At 44.1% G+C, this 27739-nt stretch overlaps 1 protein-coding gene across 4 annotated transcripts in view; it reads right to left on the reverse strand.

The window, feature by feature from the left end:
- The window catches only part of LOC133139386 (leucine-rich repeat-containing G-protein coupled receptor 6), a 98403-nt gene that overhangs the window by 26053 nt on the left and 44611 nt on the right, over window positions 1-27739 (reverse strand). For all 4 annotated transcript variants that reach the window (XM_061258894.1, XM_061258893.1, XM_061258892.1 and 1 more), the window contains exons 3-4: window positions 10761-10832; window positions 6217-6288 (exon numbers count right to left, since the gene is read on the reverse strand). In XM_061258894.1, coding sequence (XP_061114878.1) covers window positions 6217-6288; window positions 10761-10832 — 144 coding nt within the window. The remainder of the gene's footprint in view (window positions 1-6216; window positions 6289-10760; window positions 10833-27739) is intronic.

Raw genomic sequence — 27739 nt, forward strand, 5'->3', positions numbered from 1 at the left:
TCATGGCTCCAGTTTTAATGGATTACAAAATCTTTTTTTTTTCCTTTTTTTTTTCTTAACCGTTTAATGTGATCCAGAGAACAAACAACTGAACAAATGTGGAGTGTTGTCGTTGACTGGAAAACTTTAAAAGACCTTTTTTGAAGAAAAAAAAAAGCATCTCTGTCTTTTTCAAAATCATCAAAAAAGAAAAATCCAAGGAAAAGATGAAAGCAGTATAGAAGTGATCAGCAGCAGGAGTCTGGAAATAATTGAAAGAGCAGAAAGTTTCTTTTTACCAAACTCGGGTCAGGACATACAGCCCCCTCTGTTTTTGGCTTGTCGTTGAGAGACCTTGACATTTCCACGACCAAGATATATTTTCCCCGAACGTCAACAAGCAGAGCCTTTGATCTAATGAATGTACCCCTCTGAGTGGAGGTGCACACCCTGACCTGAACCCCAGTCCTCCCACAGCCGTGAGTGACACAACTTCCTCCCTGTCCGCCTCATCCTACAGGCCTCTCTCACTCACTCATTCACTTTCCAGGGACCCCTATAGTCCTCTCTCACTCACTCATTCACTTTCCAGGGGCCCCTATAGTCCTCTCTCACTCACTCATTCACTTTCCAGGGGCCCCTATAGTCCTCTCTCACTCACTCATTCACTTTTGAATGGGCCCTACTGTTCTTTCTCACTCATTAATTTACTTTCTAGCCTCACTGTTAGTCCTTTATATCCCCAGGAGCAATGTGGGGTTAAGGGCCTTGCTCAAGGGCCCAACAGCAGCACTGATCTTATTGTGGTGACACTGGGGCTTGAGCCACCAACCTTCCGTGTCCCAGTCATGTACCTTGTCCACTAGGCTACATGCTGCCCACATTTATCACTCATTCATTCCCTTTCTAATGGCCCCTCTCATACCTCCGACAGTCTCGGTGCTCAGGGATGATGGATTCTATGCAGGACAAAAAAAAGTATATAAAAATAAATATTCAAGATTTGAACTTGTAATTCTTGCCTCCCCCTCAGTAATTTGTTATTCGGAGGGCTCAGGGAGGCTTGTGTATAAGGGCGACCCAGGAGATAGACCTTCTAGGGGTGTGTTCAGTGTTCAGCAACCTTATTCAGCTGCAACCATCTGCTCTTTACATGATTTGACTGAGAACTGAAGAGTTTTGTGAGAATAGCTTTGCATTCTTTCTCAGGTTTTGTCCAAGTAGAACTTCAGACATAGAAACTGGACGGCAATGGGGGTAGTTTGTATTTCTGAAATGTGTGTAACTTTCAGAGTGAAGCCGGCTATGCCAGCTTGACCAGCTAGTCAAGCTGATCATAAGCTGGTCTAGCTGGGTATGAGCTGGTCAACCACCATGGTCAAGTGGGCTATAAATCTGGTCTACCTGAGTATGAGCTGGTCAACCAGCTAGTGTTGGCAGATTGTCTGAACAGGTAGCTGATCCAACTGTTTCAAAACATAGCTTGTGCTGGTTAAACCATGTGAAGTTGGGAGCTAAACCATGTCGAGCTGGGAGCTGGTCTCAACTGGTCAAGCAGCTACCAGCTGTTTCAAAACCTAGCTTGAGCTGCTTTGTTTTTCAGCAGGGAGTCAAAATTGTTTTTCAGCGCACCAATTTTAGTCAGAGGAATGTACAGAATGATTACTTGCATTGCCTCATTTTTTAAAGAGGCTCTCATTTTGTAGCTACAAATGGGTTTATTATATATGTATTGAAACCAGTCCCTGGCAGCAGTTATTGGTTTTTATTGTGATTACCGATTACCTGTGCAGTTTTATTTGGCATTGAAACCATAGGTGATGTTATCACCCTTAATTCTGGATTCTATTACTTGTAATGGGGAGAAGGGGCGGACAACCCTTATTAGCTTAGCTACGAATGTTATTAAAAGAAAAGAAAATTGGATTTATCCATTAGAAAATTTGAGATTCAACGGATTACTGTCCCTGCCCAGGCATCGCCTTTCAGTGTCTGGATGGAATAAAACCTAAAAAATGTTTTAACCCAATACTTGTTGGCACTTAACTTGTTATGCTTCTCACATAAAAATCACAGTCACAAAGAATAAAAACGAAAAGGAAGGAGTACATGGGCTTATTTTCTCGGAACACAGTGCTCCTACTTGATCTTATGAGCCCATTGATGGACAAGTGTAATCTACCCTAAATTAACAGCATGGTATCCTGCTCTGAGATAATGAGATACAGTATTTTATGTGCTTAGCCTATACAACAGGGGGCTTTCCAGCATAAACAATTCCTACTTGGGAAAATAAACACAGGCAGTGAAAATTCAGACGTGGCTTTTTAGCGATTTTAATTTTCTTAGCTTTTCTGGTGTCTTCGCTCTGTATTGTAATTACAGTTCGGTGAAGATGAAAAAAGACTTGCGCTTTGAGCTCTGTGCTGTGTCTGATCCACAGGTGTTCGCCAAGTTTTCCGGAACACTCCGCTTGTTACTCATTCTTCCTTCCGCTAGGCCACAGGGACCACTGTCAGACAATGTTCTAGCTCACCAGACTTCAATGGCATTGAAATCTCTCAATAACAGATGCAAAACACAACCTCATACTTTATTTAGTCTTAACAAACAGTCCCTCAACTCACTCGGTCAAGGAAGTTATTTCATTATTTACTCATTTATTTATTTAATGATGTTTTTATATATATATATCCATATCCATCCATCCATTATCTGAACCCACTTATCCTGAACAGGGTCGCAGGGGGGCTGGAGCCTATCCCAGCATACATTGGGCGAATGGCAGGAATAGACCCTGGACAGGTCGTCAGTCCATCGCAGGGCACACACACCATTCACTCACACACTCATACCTATGGGCAATTTAGACTCTCCAATCAGCCTGACCTGCATGTCTTTGGACTGTGGGAGGAAACCGGAGTACCCGGAGGAAACCCACGCAGACACGGGGAGAACATGCAAACACAGAGAGGCCCCAGCCGACCAGGATTCAAACCCAGGACCTCCTTGCTGTGAGGCGGCAGTGCTACCCACTGCACCATCCGTGCCGCCAGTATATTAATAAATTCATGTAAAATAATATAAATAAGACTGACACTTAAGTAGATGTTACAAGCCCTCAGAATAATGTGCATAATAGAGGCCCGGGCACTGTCCATGTCACTTCATTGTGCACACATTCATTTCCCTCGGCTCCACATCCTCACAGCACGGCGGAAAAACATTTTTTCTCCTCTCTGTCAGAAGAGACGTGATTTAGTTGACTCTCGCTACCTGCCAGGGAGCATTTCCAGCCGTACGCCAGCCCTCCCAAGACAGCGTTGTGTCTTTCACTCCTCCCAGAATGCCGCTAGATCAAAGGGCAGTGCTGCTCCGTGCCGGAGCTCGTACTGTACCGGAATATCGTGCCCTTGGGTTAATCCGCAAGGCTTCTCGGACACGGAAAAGGTGTGGAAAGGAATTTGAAAGAAATATTGAAACGGTATTTGAGGAGAGTCCAAGAGTTCCTCAATCATCATCAAAGACTGCGTGTGCCGTGCAATCATTTAAAATGGAAAGAAAATATCAGGGTCAGTTCAGTAATATTGCAGTTACATAAGGTCTGTCAGTATGAAATTGATGGTTTGCCACAAGATCTTCCTTCGCCAAAACACCCGCAGGAAACTGAGACTCGCAAGCCGTTCTCAGACAATCGGCGTCCCCTAAAGTGCATGATGGTCGTGGCAGAGTCTGAGTGTGGAACGGACTGCCTGACTGAATCTGTTGCCTTAGGATGAGCTGATGACATCTTCTAACTGCAATTACTCTATGCGTTCCCTGCTTCTTTTTTGTGTAAACAGCAGGCGCCAGAATACTTTTTTTAAAAGCTTTGAAATGATTTATGTGTCTTCAGCTTATCATTAGCCCAAATTGCATGTTTTGAAATTGGTGAAACACCTTTACCACTTAACCCGTTAAAAAGAGCTATAAAACGAGTCTCGCTGAATCACCGTTATAGTTTAATTGCTTTGGAGATTAATATAACCGGGGTGGCTAAAGGCCAGCTCAGCAGAACTACAGGGAAGGTCCGGCCACAGCAAACAAGTGTGGAGAGTCTGGAAGAAAAGGTTTTTATTTCATTTTGGAAACGGCGTTGGTGGCAAACAAGTTAAATTCATCCGCCTCTGAACATAATGGAAACATCACCAGCAAGGTAGAGGAAATGACTGAATTGGTTTGCATGTTGTTAGTCACGCATGAAAACAGCACCGCAGTGTCTTGGTGGTATGATTCAGAGAGGCTGGGATAATCGGAATGGACTTGGTGCTGGATGTACAAACCCCTAAATGATTTATGAGTAAGACAGACATAACCTGATCATACTCAGGCCCATGACCCTTCAAAGGGGGGAGAATGACTAAGAGCTGACAGTGAGGAGATGGTGAAAATGGCTGAGATAAGGATATGACAGGAAAGCTGGGACACAGAAGACAAAGGAGGAGAAAATGGGTTATTCCACAGCTCATTGAGGACCCTGCTGTAAAATCCAGCTATGCCAGCTTGACCAGCTTAAAAGGTGAGCTGGTCTAGTTGGTCATACACTGGTCTAGCTGGGCATGAGCTGCTCAACCAGCTAGTGCTGGTAGCTGTTTCAAAACATCAAGCTCAAGCTGGTTAAACCATGTCAAGCTGGGAGCTGGTCCATAGCTTCAGCTGTTCTTTTCAGCAGGGGTGGTCTCTTTAGGAAGTGGACCACAGTGTCTGTCAGTCAGCTAGCTCAGGGCTTCCCGGTGCAGCCTCTCCACCACTCTCACTTCAGTGGTCAAGCCAAAACCCCAGTTCGGCTGACGCAAAACTGAGCATTCAGTAATCAAGGGAGAAGGCAGTGTGGTTCTTTTAGGAATCTAAGACCACAAAACAAATGGAAAACAAGCACGTTTTCCACCCTATTGATCATCCAAAGGGTTGTCACGTCTTGAACAGATGAGTGACGGAGGAGATGACTATGTATGGCAGATTTTGGTGACGGTTGAGCAGACTGAACTTAAGCTGTTACTGTCGCCATGCTGTCGGGGGGAATGAAGGACGGTGTGGATCGCTGGAAGGCCACAGTGTCTGTCAAAGTGTCTCTCTACAGCTCAGAACATCTGCAGTGCAGAGTAACTTATGCTTGAAGCTTCTTCAAGAAGGAGGAACACTCGACCAAACTGTGCTCTTGACACTTGTATGGCCATGTAACACCTGTTTTACCATCACCCAGAGTACCATAAATCCTAAACCCGATCCTCCCTTGTGGAAGGAGCTTAATAAAGGTCTTAATGGCTCTAATAGGCGTATAAATAACCCGGCTTTCCTGTCGTAGCTTTGTTGTAGAGACCTGCCAAGAGTTACCTCACTGGCGGATTACAGTAATAGGCAATCCTATCCGTCCCCTGCATTATTAGATTTGATATCGGAGTGCTAAGCAAGTTATTATGTTACTCTGTGATTCACAGCTCTCTTTCATGCGTAAGGAGTGATTTTTTTTGGTCTTCCTTTCTGTTGCATGCATTTCTTTTTAAACCCAGCCGTACGTTTGACAGTACATTTGCATCAAATCTCTCTCTCTCATATTTCTTTCCTTTATGCATTGAAGGGATTAAAGTCGTCTGCCCCGGTGAATCATCAGATGCAAGGTGTATGACTTAGAGCCTTTGTATTCTTCCTTTCTGTGTTAAATAATGAAACTCGGCAACTTTTTAAAGCGGTCGGTCGTCAAAAATCTAACAGTCCAGCTTTCCCAGAGTGCATCTACTGGTGTGCAAATTAGCCGCTGCTTTTTACCTGTCAATCTTCAGCCAATGTATGGCCTGCAAGCCCAGGGTTAGCACAGAGGTGCTTGAAAGAGTCTTGAGAGTGTAGTGTGTGGTTTTCTCTAGTACTTCTGCGGCCACTTGTGCCATGTTACACTGCTTCAAACCGCTGTGTACGCCCCATCACAGAGCTGCTCAACTCCACGTCCTGCGGGCCGCAGTGTCCACAGGTATTTGCTCCTACCGTGCGCTACACCTCCTGATTTCACGAATTAGTTTACCTGCTTGGTTCAGATAATAAGCTAATCAGTGGAATCTGGTGGTGTAGCCCAGGGTTGAAGTGAATGCCTGCAGACACTGCGACCCACAGGACCTGGGGTTGAGTAGTGCTGTCATATCAGTTTGTACTGGTATTCTCTCTGGCTCAGGCTCACACTCATTCGGACATAGCGATGTTACTCACAGAGACAGCAGGTTGGGTAAGTCCCACGGAGCCTCGCTGGGCAGATGCTCAATCTGATTGTTCTGTAACATCCTGCAAAATGGAGAAATTCAAAAAATGGCATTGGTGTCATGTTAATTTCATTCATGTGGTACGGTAGATCCTCAGAGATCCGAAACTCAGAAAACCAAAAAGTCTGGTCAGCCGAACAGGGGATGGAATCGGAGGGTATTCCTATTAATACAAAGTCACCACTGCAAAACGCAAACAAGTCAAGTAATTGAGAAAAAAACGTGTTAAAATTAAAAAATGTTAAAATGAGTCAAGGGACTGAGCTTGACGGCTGTTGCTAAACAGTAGCCTACAAGGAAAGTTCCGCTTTTGACATGAAAAAGGACCAGGACAAAATTAACCTTTTCAGTGTTTTTCGAACGACCTTCAGTCCCAAAGCATCACATCCATAACTAGGAAAATACACATGGAATGCTGTTCTAAACATATAGTCGTCATCATAAGTGCAATTTATTTTTTTATTTTTTTATGTTATTTTTTTGGGTTAGACAAGGAGGATAGGGAATCAGGAGGGAGGACTAAGGTAGAGTTTGAAAAGGTATTGCAATAACAATAGCTTCACAAATAAATCCCAAGGTTTTCCGATCAAGATCGTGCAAAATATACTCATTGAGCACTTTATTAGGTATTTTTTTGATTTACTAAGTCTTCTGCTGCTGTTGCCTAACCACTTAGAAATTTCACCCACTGTGTGTTCAGAGATGCTCTTCTGCACACAACTGTTGTAATGTGTGGTTATTTGCTTTACTGTCACCTTCTTGTCAGTTTTGACCATTCTGGCCCTTCTCTTCTGACCTCTCTCATTAACAAGGCGTTTTTACCCGCAGAACTGCTGCTCACTGGATGTTTTTTGTTTTTCACACCATTCTCTGCAAACTCTAGAGACTGTTGGCCGTAAAAATCCCAGGAGATCAGCAGTTTCTGAGATACTGAAACCACCCTGTCTGACACCAACAATCATTCCATCGTCAAAGTCACTGAGATCACATTTTCTTCCCATTGTGATGGTAGATGTGAACATTAACTGAAGCTCCTGACCTGTATCTACATGATTTTATGCATTGCACTGCTGCCACACGATCGGCTGATCAGATATTCGCATGGATAAGCAGGTGTACAGGTGTTCCTAATAAAGTGCTCAGTGAGTGTAAGTCTTTAAACTGGCGTTGAGGTTCTGAACATTGTCCAGCCAATCCAAACACGAGCGGGAAGCATCGAAACAGGAAACAGCTGGAGCCCCTGCCTCTCCCGCTCTTGACCGACCACACTCATTTGGTGCAAATCATCCATGTCTCGAAAAATGATAACTCATAATCAGGTAATGGAAAACTCTCCCAGATGGGGGGGGGGAGGGAGGGAGTCGAGCGTATCGGGAAAGCACGCTCGGAAAAGGAGCTAAGAATCCCAGACGTTCCCTTCTCCCCTTCTTCCCCCCCCACAGAAAATGACTGATCTCTGTTATTACTCAATTGACCAGATCCTCTCTTTTTCTGGGCCCGTTTTGCGATGTATGCTCGCAGCGCTGGTTTCAGAAGGACTACCTGCGCTGCACCTGGACCTGGGGAGTGCTTTACCCCTGGTTACCTCGGGAATTCCAGCCCGGCGGTAATTATAAAGCAGTGCCTCTGGAAGCGGGGGAATGTGAGCAGGACAGACTCCTGCGTTGTGAGCCTCGTTTAATGGAATCATATGGGAGACGGTTGTTGTTTACACAGTGAGAACACAAGTGTAATAAACCCTTTTTTTTGTTTGTTTTTTACTTCAATCAGCCAGGAGCCAGAGTGAGGACTTGGCTTTCGAGAGGGGGAAAGGGTGGAAGGGAGGGAATGTGTGTGTGTATGTGTGCGTGGGTGTGTGTGTGTGTGGATGGGTGTGTGTGTGTGTGTGTGTGTGTGTGTGTGTGTGAGAGAGAGAGAGAGACATGGGTGGAATGGGAAGTAGAGAGAGGAGCTCCTTGGGTGGGCTGCTGATGTCATTGGGCGGGTTGAAGAGAGGAAGCACACACAATAACGTCTGGCTTTTTGAACAATACAAATAATTACAACGTGAGACGTCCCAGTCGCAGATGACGGGGCCTAATTACGCGGCAGACGGCTTTATCGCGGCCAATCAAAACTGAGAGTCACGAAACCAGCGTGCGGAAGAAAGTCGCCAGTGTTTTTAGGGCGTGAGCTCGCCGTCTTGGCGGGAGTGCCGTTATCACGGGATCGAGCTGCAGCAGCAGGCCTTCTGCAAATTTAGACTTCAAATGACCGAACCTCGTTAAAATAACCCACAATTGCAATTTGCGCTTCAAGAACAACATAATTAAGTTAGTTCAGTCTTGTTCTTTTATTTTAGGTAAAAATATCATTTGTCGACTATTTTTGTTTCTACTTGAAAATGGCCTAGATTTTTGTTTATGTTCATCTTAAAGTGGAAAGAGTTGTTTTTGCATTTATAATCAATGATTAAAGGCTAAGATAAATAACATTTTGTATAAGAGGAGGTTCTGTAATACTTTTTTAAATTACTTTCTCAAACTAATACCTGACAGAATGAGTTTGGAACCTTGTGGTAACCCAAAATAAGGTCAATAGGACAGTTTGACAACAAAGGAGAATTAACTCAACTCTGAAGGAAAAAATTTAAGTTACATTTTGAAACCTTCCACAGATAGATGACAGGGATTTAATAAACACTTTTACAGCCCCCATTTTGCAGCTTCTTGCCACTGTGAGCTCCGAAAAAAAGGGAACAGGCATTATTGAATAGACAGTAGATATAAACAGTGTCATTCTTGAACCTCTTGCTGTAACATTTTGCGGAAGATAGAGTAGATGGCGAAAAAAGGGTTAATGGAAGCAATTGGCCTGAATATTTAAACACCCCCGTTGTTTCTTTCACACAACATCTTGTTGTTTACCGCTATTACTTGGCTCCCTCACGAGAAATAACCCTGTTTCCTATATTTTCTTTTTCTTTGTAAAAGCCTCCGGAACAGCAGAGAACGTTCCCACTTTGCTTTGGTTCGTTGCAGATTTTGGAAACATCTGCTGCGAGAGCCGTGATCTCGGTCGTGGCTGTCCTGGTGGGCACACTGACAGGCCTGGTCCTAATGAACGCGGAGTTGGGATAATGGAGTCTCCCTTGGGCACAGCTTAGCTCTTCAGCTTCACATGTGCTTCTGAGAAAGATGGCTTTAGTCCGCTTTCCACAAAAAAGGTTTTAGGCGGAAGTAGTTGGGAGTTGACGTCTTATGATCCTGACCACACCTGCTCCCCCCCACCCCCTGACCTTCCACAACCTCCAACCACCTCCTTTCCCCTCCGAATTGGCTGGAGTCCCTCAGGAGCTGACAGTGCACTGACAGTATTGCATTAAAAGGGATTTTCTGGAGAGGAAATGAGAGGAAACCCGTATGCCACATATAGGCTTACGCATCCCGAGAAGACGGTGTCATACCCTTAGCTTTTTTTCAAATTGTAAAGCACATAACGACATAAAAAGCATACAACAGTGGTTTCTTTCATTAAGTTAATGCTACAGGTATAAATTACACACAGTAGGTCCACATGTGGAAAATTGTACAGTTGCACTTTCGGAGAGGTTGGAAGGGGGGTAATCATTTCAATGAGGCGTGGAAACCATGTATTTACAAGAGCAGTGCCTGCCACGTGCACAGATACACCAGCCCCCGTGGCCTACGGCGGGGATACTCGATCTTTCCCGGAAAGGGCCAGCGTGGGTGCAGGCTTTTGTTCCAACCAAGCAGTTCCACCACTGACGTGTGTTCAAGACAGTTAACTATGTTTGCAGCACACAGTCACTGTTGAACAATTTTAAGTGAACATTCCATTTAGTTCACCAATACACATGGATGCAACATGGGTTAACAAGGCCACCAGTGCCAGCTAGCTCATTCGTTGCTTACCTGTGACTTCTTTTTAAATGTAATAATAAATATTATGCTGATTAAAGTGTATTATTTCATTTCTCTGTGTTTTTTCCATCAGCAGACATTTTTGTTCGCTGTGCATTACCTTTTCAAACTGTTAGCTAACGCTTCAATATGGTGGAGAATGACTTGAACACACGTCTGATTCTACTAATCAACCATTCGTGTCATGGCTAAGGACCTTGATTAGTAGAATCGGGAGTGTAACTGCTTGGTTTAAACCAGGGGTCCACAGCAAGGGCCAAAATTTTTTCGTCATTTTGAGGCATACTCTTCTCTTAATTATTTAATTTGCTCAATCATACGGCATCTTGTTCATATGTATCAGTCACAGACTTCAGGTGTATCCTCAAGATTTCACTGTGATCCAGTACAGGAGTGAACCAGTGTAATCTAGAGCTGTCTAAACTAAACTAAAATGAAAGTTACTGGTTGGAACAAAAGCCTGGACCCACACCGGCCCTTTCTGAGTAAGATTGAGCGTCTCTAGCCTTCGGCGAGCATAAGCGGCCCATCGAGTCGAGTGCCGAATCCTTGTGCGGACAGAGGTACTCACAGCACTTTGAGGTTGTAGAGGCCCGTGAAGACCTGCTTGGGGATGTCTCTGAGGTGGTTTCCGGACAGCCTCCTGCAAGGGACAGAGCGAGAGAGATTACGTTTTTACATTTTAGTCATTTAGCAGATGCTTTTAATCCAAAGCGATTTACAGGGCAGCATGCATAAGGTACAGTGGGTAAGATAAATGACTGAGACCTCGAAGGTTGGTGGTTCAAGCCCCGGTGTAGCCGTGATAAGATCCACACAGCTGTTGGGCCATTGAGCAAGGCCCTTAACCCCGCATTGCTCTAGGGGGGATTGTCCCCTGCTTAGTCTACTCAACTGTAAGTTGCTTTGGATAAAATCTTCAGATAAATAACCAGAGTGCAGACATAGAGGAGGATGAGCTTACTCGCTCAACTCAATCACTCAGTGGGTAGAAGTGATGGTTTAAGCAGAGATGTCCTCTGGAAGATTCATGCTGAACAACCGTGCTTTGAAAAGGCGGGAACGCTAACTGACTTTCAGCTCGACTCTGCGGGGACCCCGAGAGACGCTGGCCCAAGTTCTTCTGCAGCTGGAATTTCCACTTTTTTCCCTCACTCTCTTTCTTTCTACACCCCCCACACATTTTTCTACACAAACCCCCCCCCCCTCCTTTTTCAAGTCGGTCGACGTCATTCCCTGTGAATGGGTCGGTGCGTTTCGGGCATTTGTAAATTATAGTTGTGAGCGTTCTGTCGACGGTGCATCTTGGCGTCGGCTTGTAAAAAGCATTTGCCGTAGGTGTGGCCTGCTTGTTTTCTTTATTTTCAATTTTAAGGGAGTGAACCAAGTGAAAAATACATTTGCAGGAATATGATAAATGCGCATTTTTAAGATCAAATGCAGCCCACCAACATTTCTCTGATCTGAGGAATCAATTAGTCTCCACGGATATTTTCCACCTCGTTAGTCTCTGTTCTGCGAGGCACTGACAGACGGCCCCCTTTCGGGAATACACCGCTGTTCATTTTTATCTTTTATTTTTCAGCGTTTCTCATTTCGGTTGCCATTTGAAGCCCTGGACACTCGAAGCCTATACTTTTATCCTTGAAAAAAAAAAAAACACATTCCCAGCTTAGCACATACCCACGCTCCCTAGAATAGAACAGTGACATACAAGCTCGAATTGAAACAGATTTAGATAGACAGCATACTGAAAAAGTTTCATGTTATTGGCACTCCGTGCTGCCAATTGTCATGATGGGATCTTTTTTTTTTTTTATCTTTTCCAGCTTCGAGGGACAGGCATGAAATGAAAGATTTCGGATATAGAGCGTCAGGACTAACGCCAGGGTGTTGCGGTTAACACCATCGCCCTGTTGTTAAAAAAGTGTTCGGAATTGTGCAAAAGCTTCGCGTGGCAGCCAAGACTTGCAACGTGATGAGCACCTTCTGGCACCATTTTTCTGGACAGGACATTTCTGGAAGGGGAGAAACAAAATCCCTTGCAGCTGTTCAACTGGCATTTTTTGCTAATCAATTTGTTTATCAAACAAATCACCTAATAACAATTTGTTTCGGTTTGTAGGGCCAGCTCTGTCCAAACCCTCTCTTGCTGACGTACTGGAATAGCACATCAAATATCTGGCTTCTTCTGGTGGAGACCACCCATATTTCACAACAATGAGCACATTCCCCTTGAAGCCAACACCCCCCTTACACCCCCCACCCCCTCCCCCCCACCATTCACAATTCACACTGGGCCATATGATTTCCTTTCTGAGAGCAGGACGGCTTTTATATTGCAGCCTTTTACTTTGTACTCCCTGGTGGAAAGAAAAACAACAGTTCAAGCTAGGTTTTGAAACAGCTGGTAGCTGGTTAGACTAGCTCTCAGCTCGAAAAGGTTTATCTGGTTGACCAGTTCAGACCAGCTCGACATGGTTTATCTGGTTGACCAGTTCAGACCTGCTCCCAGCTCTACATGGTTTATCTGGTTGACCAGTTCAGACCTGCTCCCAGCTCAACATGGTTTATCGGGTTGACCAGTTCAGACCAGCTCCCAGCTCAACATGGTTTATCTGGTTGACCAGTTTAGACCTGCTCCCAGCTCGACATGGTTTATCTGGTTGACCAGTTCAGACCAGCTCCCAGCTCAACATGGTTTATCTGGTTGACCAGTTCAGACCAGCTCCCAGCTTGACATTGTTTATCTGGTTGACCAGTTCAGACCTGCTCCCAGCTTGACATGGTTTAGCTAGTTGACCAGTTCAGACCTGCTCCCGGCTTGACATGGTTTGACCAGCTGAAGCTATGGAACAGACAAGCTGCCAGCTCTAGCTTGTTATCCAGCTCATACTCAGCTAGACCAGCTTCATGACCAGCTTGGCCAGCTCAATTTTCGGGCATAGCTGGATTTTACAACAAGGCTGTCATCAGTCTGGGAAATGTACTTGAGAAGACTGGTTGGGCCAAAATAAGCCCACCTTGTTACAGAGATATATATCACCAGTACAATGGATGTTACAGGCTGATTATTTGACATCATGATGGGCAGTCAGAAACAGCAGTAACGTGCATTACACCTTTTCTCACAGACCCACACAGACTTTAGCTGCTCTTCGTTTTTGCTTTGTGAAGGCAGAAGGCTCTGATGCAAACTATACTACCCTTATACTGTTGTTTGGGACAGTTGTGCCAAATGAATTGCATCAAAAAGAATTATGGCTTATCGTCCCACAAAATAATCTTTTTAGTATGCATTTTTGTTGAGAAATTTCTAAACCAAACTTTTAAAGCTACAAATAACTGATGACAATTGAAAATTGTATTTACACTTTTACATTAATTGGATGTAGTAGAGAATACATACATTTGACACAGGTAGCAGATGACTGCAGGAAATATTTTTTTACATTGTATGTTGTTGTATTGTTGAGCAAACTGAATATAGTCTTGAACATGTATGGTCAAAGTCAAGAAAACAAAGTGCATGTGTCTCAGTTTTGCTCATATATACATTTTTTTATTATAAGCACATGCAAATGGTGAATTTAATTCCAGGGGAATTCCAGGTCTGTACATATTGTATCTCATGAGACGACAATATATCATAAACTATCTGCAGCCCACCTAGCCGTGGAAGCCATATTAGCATTTATAATATATCCCCTCCAAATTCTAATCTCATTAAAAAATTCACCCACCACAGTGTTTGAAGGTAGCAAATGTTTCCTATCATACAGTACACAGCAACTGTTGCTATGTATGACTAACATACTACTGATCTGAATCTTTAAGGGGTTCGCTAAGACGAGCCATTTCTGTGGGAAACATGAAACACGTCCCGAAGAAAAATCGATTGTAATAATTTTTCCGTACATTCACATTCGAAAAACATATTTGTAACAGATGTCGGTCTCGATGATAGAACTTTGGAGTCTGTTTTCAGAATTGTTCTTTCGGAAGAATTTGGGCCTCAAATTGACATTGAAGCTAATATCATTTAGAGATGCAAAACAGGCATCGTGCATGAGCTATGACTCCCGCAGTGGACTGGCTTTGTAGGGAGAAGTCACTCATCAATGCTAGAGTTCACCTGACCCCAGGATCCTGTGCAGGGCTACTCTTTGTCAACGCTTGTCCATCACTAATTTGCTGTTTACGTGGTGTCTTGAAAATGGGGTGCCTACTCCTTAGCTTTAGGCCTGTATTTTGTGTACTCGAGCCATACAGACCCAGGTCCCATGGATCTGCCCAAGCTCTAGCCAGGGAGGGAACAGACTGTCTGTCGAAGGGTCCTCTCCCCTTTCAGCATAGCACTGAGCCGTAATCCTGAATATCAGTGAACAAACACTCACGGCTGTTCACCGTTAAGGCCCCCCACATACCGCCCATCTTTCTTCTATTAACCACTTCATTTGGAGCCAGCATTCATTGCATTTTAATTGTAGCTTTTTTTTTGCTTGTTTGTGGAGAAATAGTTGTAGCTGTATTTGAGGAAAATATTATGCAAGAGGTAGGAAAAGTAATATTTGACAGGCATCTCAGCAGGCAGCTTGCCCAATCTCGTAGTTGTATTTGAGGAAAATATTATACAAGAGGTAAGAAAAATAATATTTGACAGGCATTTCAGCAGGCAGCCTGCACAATCACCTTAAGTTCATCCATTTTAGATGTTCTGTTATATTAAATTAAAACGCCTGTCCCTTTTTATTCCATGCAACTTCCATTTTAGTATGTGGAGCACCTATTATTAAAAGTACATTGTTTGTTCTTGGGCAATTTCTCTACTTAATTATATTTTTCTCCATCTAATATCTATTTTATTAAGATTATTTCACATATATATTCACATCAACTGCTTTTCATAGCGCTATGCCCTCCTGATATTGGAAGTTTACAATTGAAATCATGTATTACCCTGGTGTAAAATCCAGCTTGAAATGACTAGCTAGCAGCTGTTTCTAAACAGCTTGAGCTGTTATTCGGCAGGGTATATAAAAAAAAAAGAATGAAAATCTTGAAATATAGGATGTCAGAGTGTTCCTAGAAGGCAACCATAACAGTCTACTAAGAATAGTTCGAGTTGTGAAAGCAAAAATATTTCAGCAAAGACTGCTGCTGTGATTGAATCGCAGTGTTCAAAAGCAATATTTACAGTTAGTCAACTATTATGCTGAACCTCTCTTCAGGCTTGGAAAATGTAATGCTATCTTGGATTCCGAGGAATATGTCTTGAATGAACTTCTAAATCCAACTTCTAAATTTGCCTCTACAAATACGAGAGGATGGATGGATGCGTCTAGGTCATCTGCGACCGACAAGCTTGTCCTGCTGCGGAAAATAGCTTTAATGACCAGAAACCAGAGCTCTTCTGGGTCTTCTTGAACAGCCCATGCTATTCTGGGTCTGTGTTTATCGCTCAAATTAACGCTGGCTCCTGCAGAAATATGTTTTTGCTTCTCACCACGTCATGGGCTTTCTGAGCCACACACGGTTACTGTGCTCACGCGTCAAATATGCTAACTGCGGAAAGGCAAACCGTTCCCCTGTATAGTTCGCTTAACCTTTGACCCCTTTAACCCCACCTTTAATTGTAATCGATATGTAACACACGGTTTTTTAGAAAGGATGGACCTGTGCGATTTCGCTGGAAGTATTTTCCAAGCTTCCCGTTCCAGATTCCCCAAATATCTTTTTTTTCTAAACTAAATATTTTTAATGGTAGTCCCACTTTCTTTTTCCAGCGTTACGTCCAGGCATTTGATAGATCTCGCAGCGCACTGCGCCGAGAGACCAACTGAAACAGCGGCCCTAGCACGCGGCGCGCTGAGTCATCGACCTGGGATTGAACGCTGGGGAGGACCGCAGAGGTGCGGGCGCGGAGTGTGCGGAGAGCTCACCGGGTCAGAGAGCCTGCGGTCGGGCCTGACCTGAGGGTGGGGGAGGAGCTCGCATAACCGCACGCGTGGAAAATAAGGGTGAACCGAAGCATATAAACACCACTTGATTGCAACACATGTTTTCTCTTACCCGGAAAAGAAGGGAAAATCAACGGGGGGGGGGGGGGGGTAGGTGTGTGTGTGTGTGTGTGGGGGGTGTTTGGCAGTGTTGGGGGTAGTGTTGTCTGTGTGTGGGGGGGGGGGGACTTGGTGGAGGTGGGGGTAGGTGTGTTGTGTGTGTGTGTGGGGGGTTTGACAGAGGTGGGGGTAGGTGTGTCGTGTGTGTGTGTGTGTGTGTGTGGGGTTTGACAGAGGTGGGGGTAGGTGAGTTGTGGGGGGGGACTTGGTGGAGGTGGGGGTAGTGTTGTGTGTGTGTGTGTGTGTGTGTGTAGGTGTGTGTGTGTGTGTGTGTGTGTGTGTGTGTGTAGGTGTGTGTCTGTGTGTGTGTGTGTGTGTGTAGGTGTGTTTGTGTGTGTGTGTGTGTGTGTGTGTGCAGGTGTGTGTGTGTGTGTGTGTGTGTAGGTGTGTGTGTGTGTGTGTGTGTGTGTAGGTGTGTGTGTGTGTGTGTGTAGGTGTGTGTCTGTGTGTGTGTGTGTGTGTAGGTGTGTTTGTGTGTTTGTGTGTGTGTGTGTGTGCAGGTGTGTGTGTGTGTGTGTGTGTGTAGGTGTGTGTGTGTGTGTGTGTAGGTGTGTGTGTGTGTGTGTGTGTGTGTAGGTGTGTGTGTGTGTGTGTGTAGGTGTGTGTCTGTGTGTGTGTGTGTGTGTGTGTGTGTGTGTGTGCAGGTGTGTGTGTGTGTGTGTGTGTAGGTGTGTGTGTGTGTGTAGGTGTGTTGGGGCCTACGGTTCCTCCTGCTCCAAGGCTGCGCTGCCACTTATCTGAGATGGCGGGATGATGAAAGGCCCTCGGGAGAAAGAGGAGTTATCTGCCACACATGGCCGGGTGTGGATTACATGTAGGCTCTTATCAGGGCCCGGCCCGGCCAGGGGACAGGCTGCCAGGTGTGGGATTCCTCCACACCGCACGCCCGAGAGTTCAGTCCGTCCACTGCTAATAAAATCTCACTTCTGGCATCCGCTTTCATTCTTTACTTTCTACTCTGCCCCCAAGATTGTCTAGCATTAACCTCAGCGAAAGCTGTGTGGTAATTTATAGTTATAGCGAAAGGCGGGGGTTGGTAACAGCCGGTGTGGGTTTGGCTGATGTCTCTTTAAAGCAGGATTTGAAAGACATCTGTTACAGTTGTTCAAACAGCAGAAATGCTGCTACTGTTTAAGCAGCATGTTAAAAACAGTCCAAAGCTGTAAATTATGTGAATGGGTGTCATGTTAATAAGTTCTTTCATATTTAATGAATATTGGAAACCCGTCACCATAAGCTTGAATATCCAGAATATCCAGAAAGTAAATCTGCAACTCAAACTACATTTTTGCCAACTTGCTTTTTCAATACTTCAGGAACCAGACACAGTATGAGAAAGTTATATTTTTTGTTCTTTTGCCACTAAAATTTGTACAGTAGACAGCTCGCTAGCTAGATTATTTTATTTAGCCACGTACAGAAGTCTTCGGCATCTGTAAAAAAAAGTCTAAAAAGCTGATGCTTTGATGTAATGTAACGAAAGCTTCTAAATATAAATACAATGTACTATAAAGAACATTAAATAGTTATTGAATCAAACTAAATTGAATAAATATTCTGTGTAGCCACCATTCCCCTTTTAAACTGCATCAGGTATCTTAGGTACACTTTCCTGCGCTGTCCTGAAGAACTGGCCACAGTTCTTCAGCAGACTTTGGCTGCTTCACTTGCTTCTGGCTCTCCAGGTAATCCCAGACAGCCTCGATCACGTTTTTTTATCTGAAAAGTTGTCTATTACTTAATATGATACTTTATTTCATATAATACAAAAAATAATCTGTCAAATTTTATTTTTGAGAAAATATAAGCAAATTTGAAATCTCAAATGTGCTCTTTTCTACTGACACACTAATGCAGAATACAAAAAAAGTAACATCTAAGACCAAATATACAGTATATATTATATTTTAAAAGTCTAAGGTGCCTTGGCAGAGAAATGTACATTTTACAACGTTGGAGTCATTAATGGGGCACAGAGATTTGTTTGGTAGCAGAGGCTACTAAATAGAGTAGAGAGATTAGTAGTAGAGTAGTAGTAGTGATTTGAGGGCTTAAGTCCCCAAAATGGCACCAGGACTTCATATTCAGATGCAAAATCACGTTATCGTTCGGACAAGCCAGCCCCCCAGTCCTGTTACAGTGTTAAATGCACAGCTTTGCCGATTTCCAAGACTTTCTGTTCATGAACGCTAGGCCCTATTTCTTTGTTGCGGAATGAGCGTACTCCCCACATACTTAGCTACTGAAACAGTACGTTCTCCACCCTACTGAGATTAAAAGACTAAATACTTTAATACTTTTACAGATAAACAGCACATCCCCTTCCATCGCATTCTGCTCTGAAAATACTTTCTATTTACGTTTCATCAGACCCCTCTCTGAAATTGAAATCAACTTGTTTTTTTATGTTAAACTAGAAATATGTTTATGCTCATCTCAGATGAGACTTCAAAGCCGCTGCATCTTCACTCTGCTGTCAGCATTGAGCAGTAATTCCTTTTGAACCTCGTCTGTGATGTTAGAATTAGCCAGGAGCAAGAGATTAATGGCGCTAATTTTACACGCCCCGGTTTGAAAGCGCATTCAGGAATTTTGTTATAACAGTGAGCTTAGAAATAAAGGATACCTTTGATATTGGTCAACGGTAAACCTTTTAGGTACCAACCTGATGTTACTAAAATCAAACTACACCTCGCCTTTTCATTAGTACATCCGGACATCACTTCCTTTGCCTTGATAGCTCAATATTAAAGGAGTCGTTTAATTGAAGATCATTTCACCTTGTGAAGAGCGCCTGCCGCTGATTCCGGGCGGCGCTGTAAGATCTCTCGCTCAGATCTGGCCCGTGCGATCCAGTGCATGAGGCGAGGCGGTATTGACGCAGTTCTGAGATGAATAAAAGAGCAGGAAGGTCCCCGGGGGAGGGAGAGGCGGTGCGCACAGATATGTTTCTTCGGATCTTTGATGCTTTCGAGATGGTTGTGTCTATTCGTTCTGGAAGCGGAGGGTCAAAGGAGGATTTTTCGGGTATGCAGCTGCGTTGTGCGAGACGGACGAAATGGGCTCCGTGGCGAATGGTGTGAAACCGGGCCGGTCCTGGTCAAGGAAGGGTCCGGTACAGTGTACACACAAATCCATGGCAGGGGACTACAACCACACAGCAGCTAACTTGGCCCACACATCAAAGGGAGCCATTAATAATAACAAGCGGCAAGCCAAATTCGATTACTGCTTGGATCCCGATGAGAGAACTTTCTCCCGAAGGTCTAACTTTGCACCCTGGGCCTGGATCATGCAGTGAGAGTGTAGGGTCTCATGGGAGAGGAGGACATGGTATCATCAGCTTGATTTGTGTAAAAAATGTGCAAAGTCTTTCATTTCTCTGTGACCTGGAAAGGCTTGGTAACTGAATGGAGGGTGGGGTGCCAATAAAAGAACAGGGTATGGAAGGGTATGTAAAATCCAGTCATGCCAGCTTGACAATCTTGGAAAATGAGCTGGTCATAAGCTGGTCCAGTTGGAGGTGAGCTGGTCAACCAGCTAGTGCTGGTAGCCTGCCTGAAAACATAGCTTCAGCTGGTCAAACCATGTCAAGCTGGGAGCTGGTCTGAACTGGTCAACCAGCTAAACCATGTCAAGCTGGGAGCTGGTCTGAACTGGTTAACCAGCTGTTTCAAAATCTAGCTTGAGCTGTTTTTTTCAGCAGGATATTAACTTGGGATTTTACTGTGCCAAATGAATGTTCATATTAATGGCTGCGTGTGGAGCAAGCCCAACATTTTTCATCTTATCACGGTGCCAAAGCATGTTTTGCTTCTCCTTTCTCTGTTGCTCAGGCAAAGTTATTCTTCGTTAGATGTTTGATGCGAGTTTGAAAGACAAAGGTTCACTTGCATAGTGAATCATAATTAGGAGAGATACTTACTGAGAGAGAAAACTGATTTATTATCTGCTGACCCTCTGTGATAGTGTGAGCAATGTGGTTCATACACAAAACATATCCAGTTGTGCCTATGCCATTCAAGAGCGCTTACGCGTATTCGACACTTGAACAGTGCCTTTCACATTGTCTGCTTTTTAAAATTACATTCCCTCAACTAACAGATGAGGTGTATTAAATAAATGCCATTGCTGTATTTTTCAAGTTTTTATCTTTGATCATTCTAGCACTTGGAACTGTACTTCCCTCCAGGACTTTCAGCACACTTCTTCCTGGTTATGGTTTTGCACTTTATTGTATGTCGCTCTGGATAAGAGCATCTGCTGTAATGCAATGTTGATACAGTAGGCTGCCAAAAAAACACCGCAGTTTAATTCTCGTTGTCCGTTCCCAAGTAGAGCACGGATGCTGAGAATCTGGCAACCCCTTATCAGCCACAGACTGGCCGAATGACTGACGCAAACAGGGCGACCGCAGATAACAGGATCAGGAGGAGGTGAGCCATTCACAGCCAAGAAACTCAGCTCCCAGATGAAATCACACAACACACCGTATCATCCAGGGAGGGAGAGAGAGAGAGAGAGAGAGAGAGAGAGAGAGAGAGAGGGGGGGGGACAGAGAGACACAGAGAGAGAGTGAGATAGAAAGAAAGTAAGGGAGAGAGGGAGAGAAGAGGGAGAGAGAGAAAGAAAGTGAGAGAGAAGAGGGAGAGAGAATGAGGAACAGATAGGGAGAAGAGAGTGAGATGGTGGAGGTCAGAGGGACAGAGAGAGAAGAGAAAGGGAGAAAAGAAAGAGAGGGAGAATGAGAGGGGGAGAGAGAAGGAGAGAGGAGAAAGAGTAAGAGAGAGAAGGAGAGCATGAGAGAGAGAGAGCATTTGCCTGGAATTGGGGAGTCATTAAAGTCTCTTGAAGACACTAGATTGGGTTAGGCACATCCGGTGAGAGATTTACTCTTCCCCACTCAGCCTACACTAAAGCCTTTGAATGGTTTAGAGGGAATCTTCTGTTTCTTGCACACTTCCAGCGTTATCCTGTCCTATGCACTCAAAATCCTTCTGTTCTTTTTCCACACGCCTGCGGTTGGAAATGGGTGTCATTCATTTGATGTTTTTAACGGGAATCCAATGGCGATAAATTTACAGCTGTTATCAGGCTGAGGCTTTGATTTTCCCACCCTCTACTTGAAACACGTCTTTCCCTGCCAGGGTTTGTCCTGTACTAAAAACCAGAGGTTTTAGCACATGTAAAACGGTTGGTTCCCACAAAACCAACATTGTAAAGAGCCAAGACACAAAACTCTGTCATTTGTTATGGGGTTGTTAAAGAATTCTGGGTAACTCTTCATCAGTTCTGAATTGATCTTTGCTAATAAGACACAAATGTGTATAGTCCACATAAAAAATGGAACTGGGAAGACATTCGTCTTTATAATTTTACGCAAGTCAGTGAGCACCATGTATAATGTCTGTACACGCTATATGGGTAAACAATCATTTTAACCATGTATTACTGAGTCAATGTAAGAACAAATAATCTCATGTGGTAGGATACTGTGGTGAGAATAACAAATGCTTATAGATTTCAATAAGGTTTGATTCTTTAAACACGACATACCTACTGTATTACATCTTGCCATTACTGGTGTAAAATCAAGCTATGACAGTTTCAAAACATAGTTTGAGCTGGTCAAAGCATGTTGAGTATGCAGCTAGTTTGAACTGGTCAACCAGCTACCAGCTGTTTCAAAACCTAGCATGAGCTGTTTTTTTTTTCAGACGGGATCCAAGCCCCATTTTTCTCACTAAAGCCTCCAGTTAGATTAGCATAACATCCTCCCAGTGCATTTAGCTATTTACACTCCGGTATGGATTATCTCGTCTTAGCCACAAAAGAAACACTTGTTGGCTTTCTCTCTTTGAAACCACAATGCAACTGAATGAAGCCCTTCAGTGTGTGAGAAAACCTGTCTTCTCTTGCTTATCCCTGTTAAATATGCTGTGTAGTCCCACAGCTGATCTGAGGACCTTCGCATGGAACACGACATGGTATAAATTACCAGGCAGGGCTTGTGTAGCTAATGGCGGTACAGGCAGCCTAATGCGTCCCATACGCCCCGCACTGCTACTCAACAATACGGCCTGTTCTTCAACGGCGTTGTTCAGCAGGGATCCATGCCAATACGTAGAATATAGGTAGAGGAATTTCAGGACTGCTTCTTGCCCAATCACAGTGATGTATCACGGTAGGCCCCTTCAGTAACACGACTACCCAAACATCCATTTTTAAATCTATGGTATACAGCAGGGATGCATCTTACCCAATGTGGGTGTAGGCTTTTGTTCCAACCAAGCAGTTACACACCTGATTCTGCTAATCAACTGTTAGAGTCGTTGCTAAGGACCTTGATTGTAGAATCAGGTGTGTAACTGCTTGGTTTGAACAAAAGCCCGCACCCACACCGACCCTTCCTGGGTAAGATTGATTATCCCTGGTACACAGTATATGTTTGTATTACTATGGTTCTTAAAAAATGCTGCCTTTAGTTACTCATGTTATGCGTCTTTAGTTTTTTATGCAATCATTTTATTTATGTTGAAATAAACATTACTTTTGTTGATGTATATGTCTATTTGACGTATTTTGTTGTGTTGTATTGTTTGTTTGTTGAGTGAAGATCGCACATTGAAAGGCTTTAAGGTTACTGCGCGCATCTGCAGTCTCCTGACAACCTTGGGGGTTTGTAACAGAGTGCGCTGTTAAAGCATACAGGACATATTGACATTTTCCTCTGCTCCTGGGACTGTGGGTGTGTTTATACAGCGAGCACCAATGCAACAACTGTGTGATTGAAATGTTTCTGTCTGCCAGACACCCGTCAGAGGTGAAACGGGAGAATTTAAGGTCTTCCCCGCGGCCAAATAAACACTGAATTGTATAATTAGGGGGAAAGAAACACAAATAAAGTCAAACCAGAGGAGTGGGAGAACAGGAAAGTAATTGCATTTCTTAACCAGAAATGTGTTGTCTTCACAAAAGTTTAGTGTGATATTTATCAATTATGGCTGTATAAAATTGCACAAATCAGGGGTCGACCGTATGAACTGGGCTTATTGGTGACAATATATGGGAGCGTATCTCTAATGTCAGATAGAAGACACAGTGCAGACCTAAATATACAATAAAATGTGTCTACGTTGGAAAGCAGTATTTAAGCATTTCTTTTAGTGTCATATGCCAGCATCAAATATCTCCAGCAGCAGGGCTGATCCAGTTGCCAACATTGGTAGTCAGACTTTTCTACCAGGTTCTTGCCATAGTGTGATGCAAGGCTAAACACACATTTTACTGAAATACACAAATTTGATTTATACCTAAACTGTAAAACAGGTCTAGAATCCAAACACTCACTACAGCACCAGAGTTTGTGTGGATTTGTGGTGGTTTCTTTTTCCAAACTCACTGAAGATCACTAATTTCTTATTTACTTTTACCAGAGCTGAATCTGTAATTAAGTGGAATATATGGGAGTTTAATTGTATTTATTCATGGTGTAAATTCTCTAATTTCTTGCAAAGAAAAAGCGTTTTTGATTTTAACAGGGAGCTTAGGAAAGAATGTTGGTCCTTAACGTTCAAACCCGACAATATGCCAATGGAAGTGTCAACTTTAGCGTTGCTCATATTCACCGCTTTACTTGTACAGTTTTAACTACTAAAGCAGTAGAAACACATGCCACATCTGTTTGAAAAATATACAGTTGATCCAAAGGGTAGCAAAAGGTATTGTGATTTCATATTTTATTTTCCCTTTTGGAACCAGTCTGGCTTTTCCTCAACAAAAAAAAAAATAGTCGCAGTCTGAGTCGTTGTACCATAAAACCTGCTTTATGACAGTCATATCCTTCTTGGAGATGCTACAAAGAAACAAACACTGTACATAAAATATTATGGCATGAAAGTGTGCTGTGGCGCTAGTTAAAAAGGCTCCGTTCGCATCCAAGGCAGGAATCACAGGAGACACGGGTTCTGTATTTTGTTTTTTTGGACGATAGTAATAAAGCGTCCTGCCCGACACGGCCCAGAACGGACGTTAAAACGCAGCTGGGCTCCTTTCTTCGCCTGTTTCTCAGGCCTCTTTCATCTCCACTATCAACCGGCTGAAAGTCCTTTAAAAAAATAAAAATAAAACATTGGCACTCTTTTTCTTCAGGCCTGAGCAGTGAAAACACCGAACGGCAGGGTTTTCACTGAACACACAGTTCTGCTCGGGGTCCCAAAGCTTTATTAATCACGAGTCAGCGATCGCCTGACACGTTCGTCTCATCGAGTTTCGCGCAGAAAAATCATAGGCAGATACAACGCCCCCGGGCCCTTTGCTTTCCTGCCTGTGAATGACTCTTTGACGTCATTGCTTCCGTGAGCCGCTTGACGTTGCGGACGAACGCTTGCCACCGGGCTTAAAAAATCAGTCCCCTGCCCTAATCTCCGGCCCCATCCGAAATGCATTACTTGCGAAATCGCACAATGGTTGACGCACATGTCTACGCAGAGCCCGTCCGTCGAGATCTTTGGATACGCGCACATTCTGTCTTATCCATTAAGATTACTAGCTTATCCGTTGGAGCACCGCAGCTGCTGACCTGCATGCTGACCCCTGACTGACTGTTCCCATGGCTGAGGGCGAAGAGGCGGGCGAGGAGAAGGCCTCTCGGATACATCGAGAACGAGAGCCGTTGCATTCAATTAAGCCCCTCTGCCCTGCGCAAAAATGTACAAGCCGTTCCCACGCAGCGAAATCGCTATTAGCAAAACAAACAAAAGGCCCGTAATTCATGTGAAACGGGGAAACCGGAGCCGGAATGGGTCCGCAGCTGTCATAGTCGCTGATTAATGGCCTTCAAAACAAGGAGGTAACCGTTCGCAAATGGGGCAACGCGCTGCCCATTAACTCCCGTCGGCAATTACCGTCGTGTCCAAGGACGCGCTGAAACGCCGTACCTTCGGCCCGCTAATAACCGAACATCAGCCTGGAATAATAAATCAGCGGGGAGATCTCGGCTGCTTTTGTTTACCTTATCGCGGAGGGCCCGTGCAGTGTGATTGCAGCTGAGAGAAATTAGTGTTCCTCTGAAGCTACCTCCACTTCCACAGGGGAGGAGATCCCACAGTTAGACAATAACCGTGAGCCAGAAGATATTCATTTTCCATTAGCCACGCTGCTCATGCCAACACAATGAGGGCAAGGGAACCACTCATGTCACATATGGGGCCGGTTTCACAGACACAGATTAATCTTAGCTCTGGACTAAATTATATTTTTAATGGAGATTACCATCTCAATTTGGTCTTAACTGTGATACGAGCCCATGGAGTGCTTAATTTAAGTGAAAGATTGGCTCTGGCATTCACACACCTTGTGTCTCGCGTGACCAAAATATCAGCTGCTGATTGAAACTACAAAAAGCCGAAGGTACTGCAGCCCTCCAGGAGTTGCCTACCCCTGTGTTAGACTGCGTACAGCGTCTGTATAACTGCAGCGAACAACTGAAATGCACAAGCTTGTGATGACAATAGCAGAAAGGCTGGATGAAAGCATTGAGTTATCAGAGGAAGGGTTTGTTCGGGCCTTCATTTCTCTTTGTTCTCAAGGTGTCCCCACTGCATTGCATTACATTACATGTAATTTGGCTGACACTTTTATCCAAAGCTACTTAGTTGATTTTGGACTTAGCAGGAGACAATCTTCCCCTGGAGCAATGCAGGCTTGAGAGCCTTGCTCAAGGGCCCAACGGCTGTGTGGATCTTATTGCGGCTACACCGGGGATTGAAACACCGGCCTTACGGGTCCCAGTCATGTACCTTAACCACTACACTATAGGTGTCCTCACTGCACTGTGCTGCTCTGCAGATGAATGGCCTTACGCTTCCTAAACCTCCTCTTCCTCAAGGGGTTTAAAGAAACCCACACTGGGGAGCCAAAGGAAGCTTCTGGATGTCACCCAAACGCCGCATCGGAAGGGAGGAGACTGTGTTGACAAGGCCCGGAGCCTCACCAAGGGACTTGGGGCCGGTCACCCGATAGCATTTTTCTTCTTTACACAAGTTCCTATTATCTCACCATCTGCCCTAATCGGGTTACCTATGTGCTCCAGATTTCTTCTTTTAAAAAAGAGAAAGAAATGAAGAAAGAAGCAAGACTTTTGATTGGCCTACATATATTTTACTGCCTTTGGGGGGGATTCACAGCAGTGCATCACGTTTCGTGGAGATCTAGGAGCTCAAACTTCCAGTCCATCTCCTTACTCGCCTACAGCGGTGGTTCCCAAACTTGGTCCTGGGGGCTCCCTGTGTATGCTGGGTTTCATTCCGACCACATTTGCACTCCCAGAATTTTAACAAGCTGTTCATGTTTTTCTCAATTAGGTACAATTAGGTATATGTCAAGTTTAGTGGGATTATTTACCCTCTTAAACTGTTTCAGAAATAGCTATGCATGCAATGAAGAAACAAAGTCCCATATTCACACTGTGCCAGATTGCAAACAATTACCTACAGAGAATAACTGAACAAATTGAAGACTGTGAATCAACAGGTTCCTAATTGGAGAAAATGTGGACTCCCGGCCATGAAAACTAACCATTTGGTAGGTAATGTAGGAAGTACTGAAGTTGAAGACCTTTATGGAGGTAGTTTTTTTTTAGTGTCCATGGAACGACAAGACCCAAGCCTGGAAGCTCATCCTAAAACCCAAAACGCAGTTTTCCCCAAATCCAAGAACATCGTTGCTCTGATCCCATCCCAGGAAAATGAAACGTGGTGCAGATTAACTTTAAAACGAAGTTTAATATGCAGCCATATCCCTTAGGTTCCAGCTTTCTGCATGTTTGACAAAAGAAGATGGATTGTGATGTTCCCTGGACTTAAATCCCCCAGAAAGACATTGCTTGCATGCTGTCACTTCTACTTAGGCACAGACAGGGCCTGACTACAGAGGGCACACCAAATGCTTAAAACAACCGCGTCCAGATTAAACAAGACTACTGCCAAAGAGCAGTCAGCACTATGAGTAAAGCGAACAGTCCATTAAACACACAGCACATGAGATGTCGAAACAGATACCACAAACTACGTGCCAGTACGTGAATAGATATGGCGAATTCTGTAATCGACGCAGTCTGGCTCTTTCTACAGTGGGGGCAAGCAGTTTGCCAGCAGAAATCAACGAAGCCTCCCGCATTTAGCATGGGTTGCATTTGAACTTGGCTGCCTTGCCTGTCCCCTTTAGTTAATATCAGGTGTGCTTTCACAAAGCATATCTTCTGCTGCTCATCCGCTGTCTGAAACTGTTTCAAGTTTGAACCTGTCCAGTGAGGAGCCCTTTCAGAGAATTAGAGGCTATTCACATTAACATTATTTAATATGTTATTTAATCATTTGGGGGGGAAAGCTTCTGCTTAATCACTACCCCGCTTCACTGTATTTTCTGAAAT

This window comes from Conger conger, chromosome 10 (genome assembly GCF_963514075.1).
Source record: "Conger conger chromosome 10, fConCon1.1, whole genome shotgun sequence".
Taxonomy (NCBI): domain Eukaryota; kingdom Metazoa; phylum Chordata; class Actinopteri; order Anguilliformes; family Congridae; genus Conger; species Conger conger.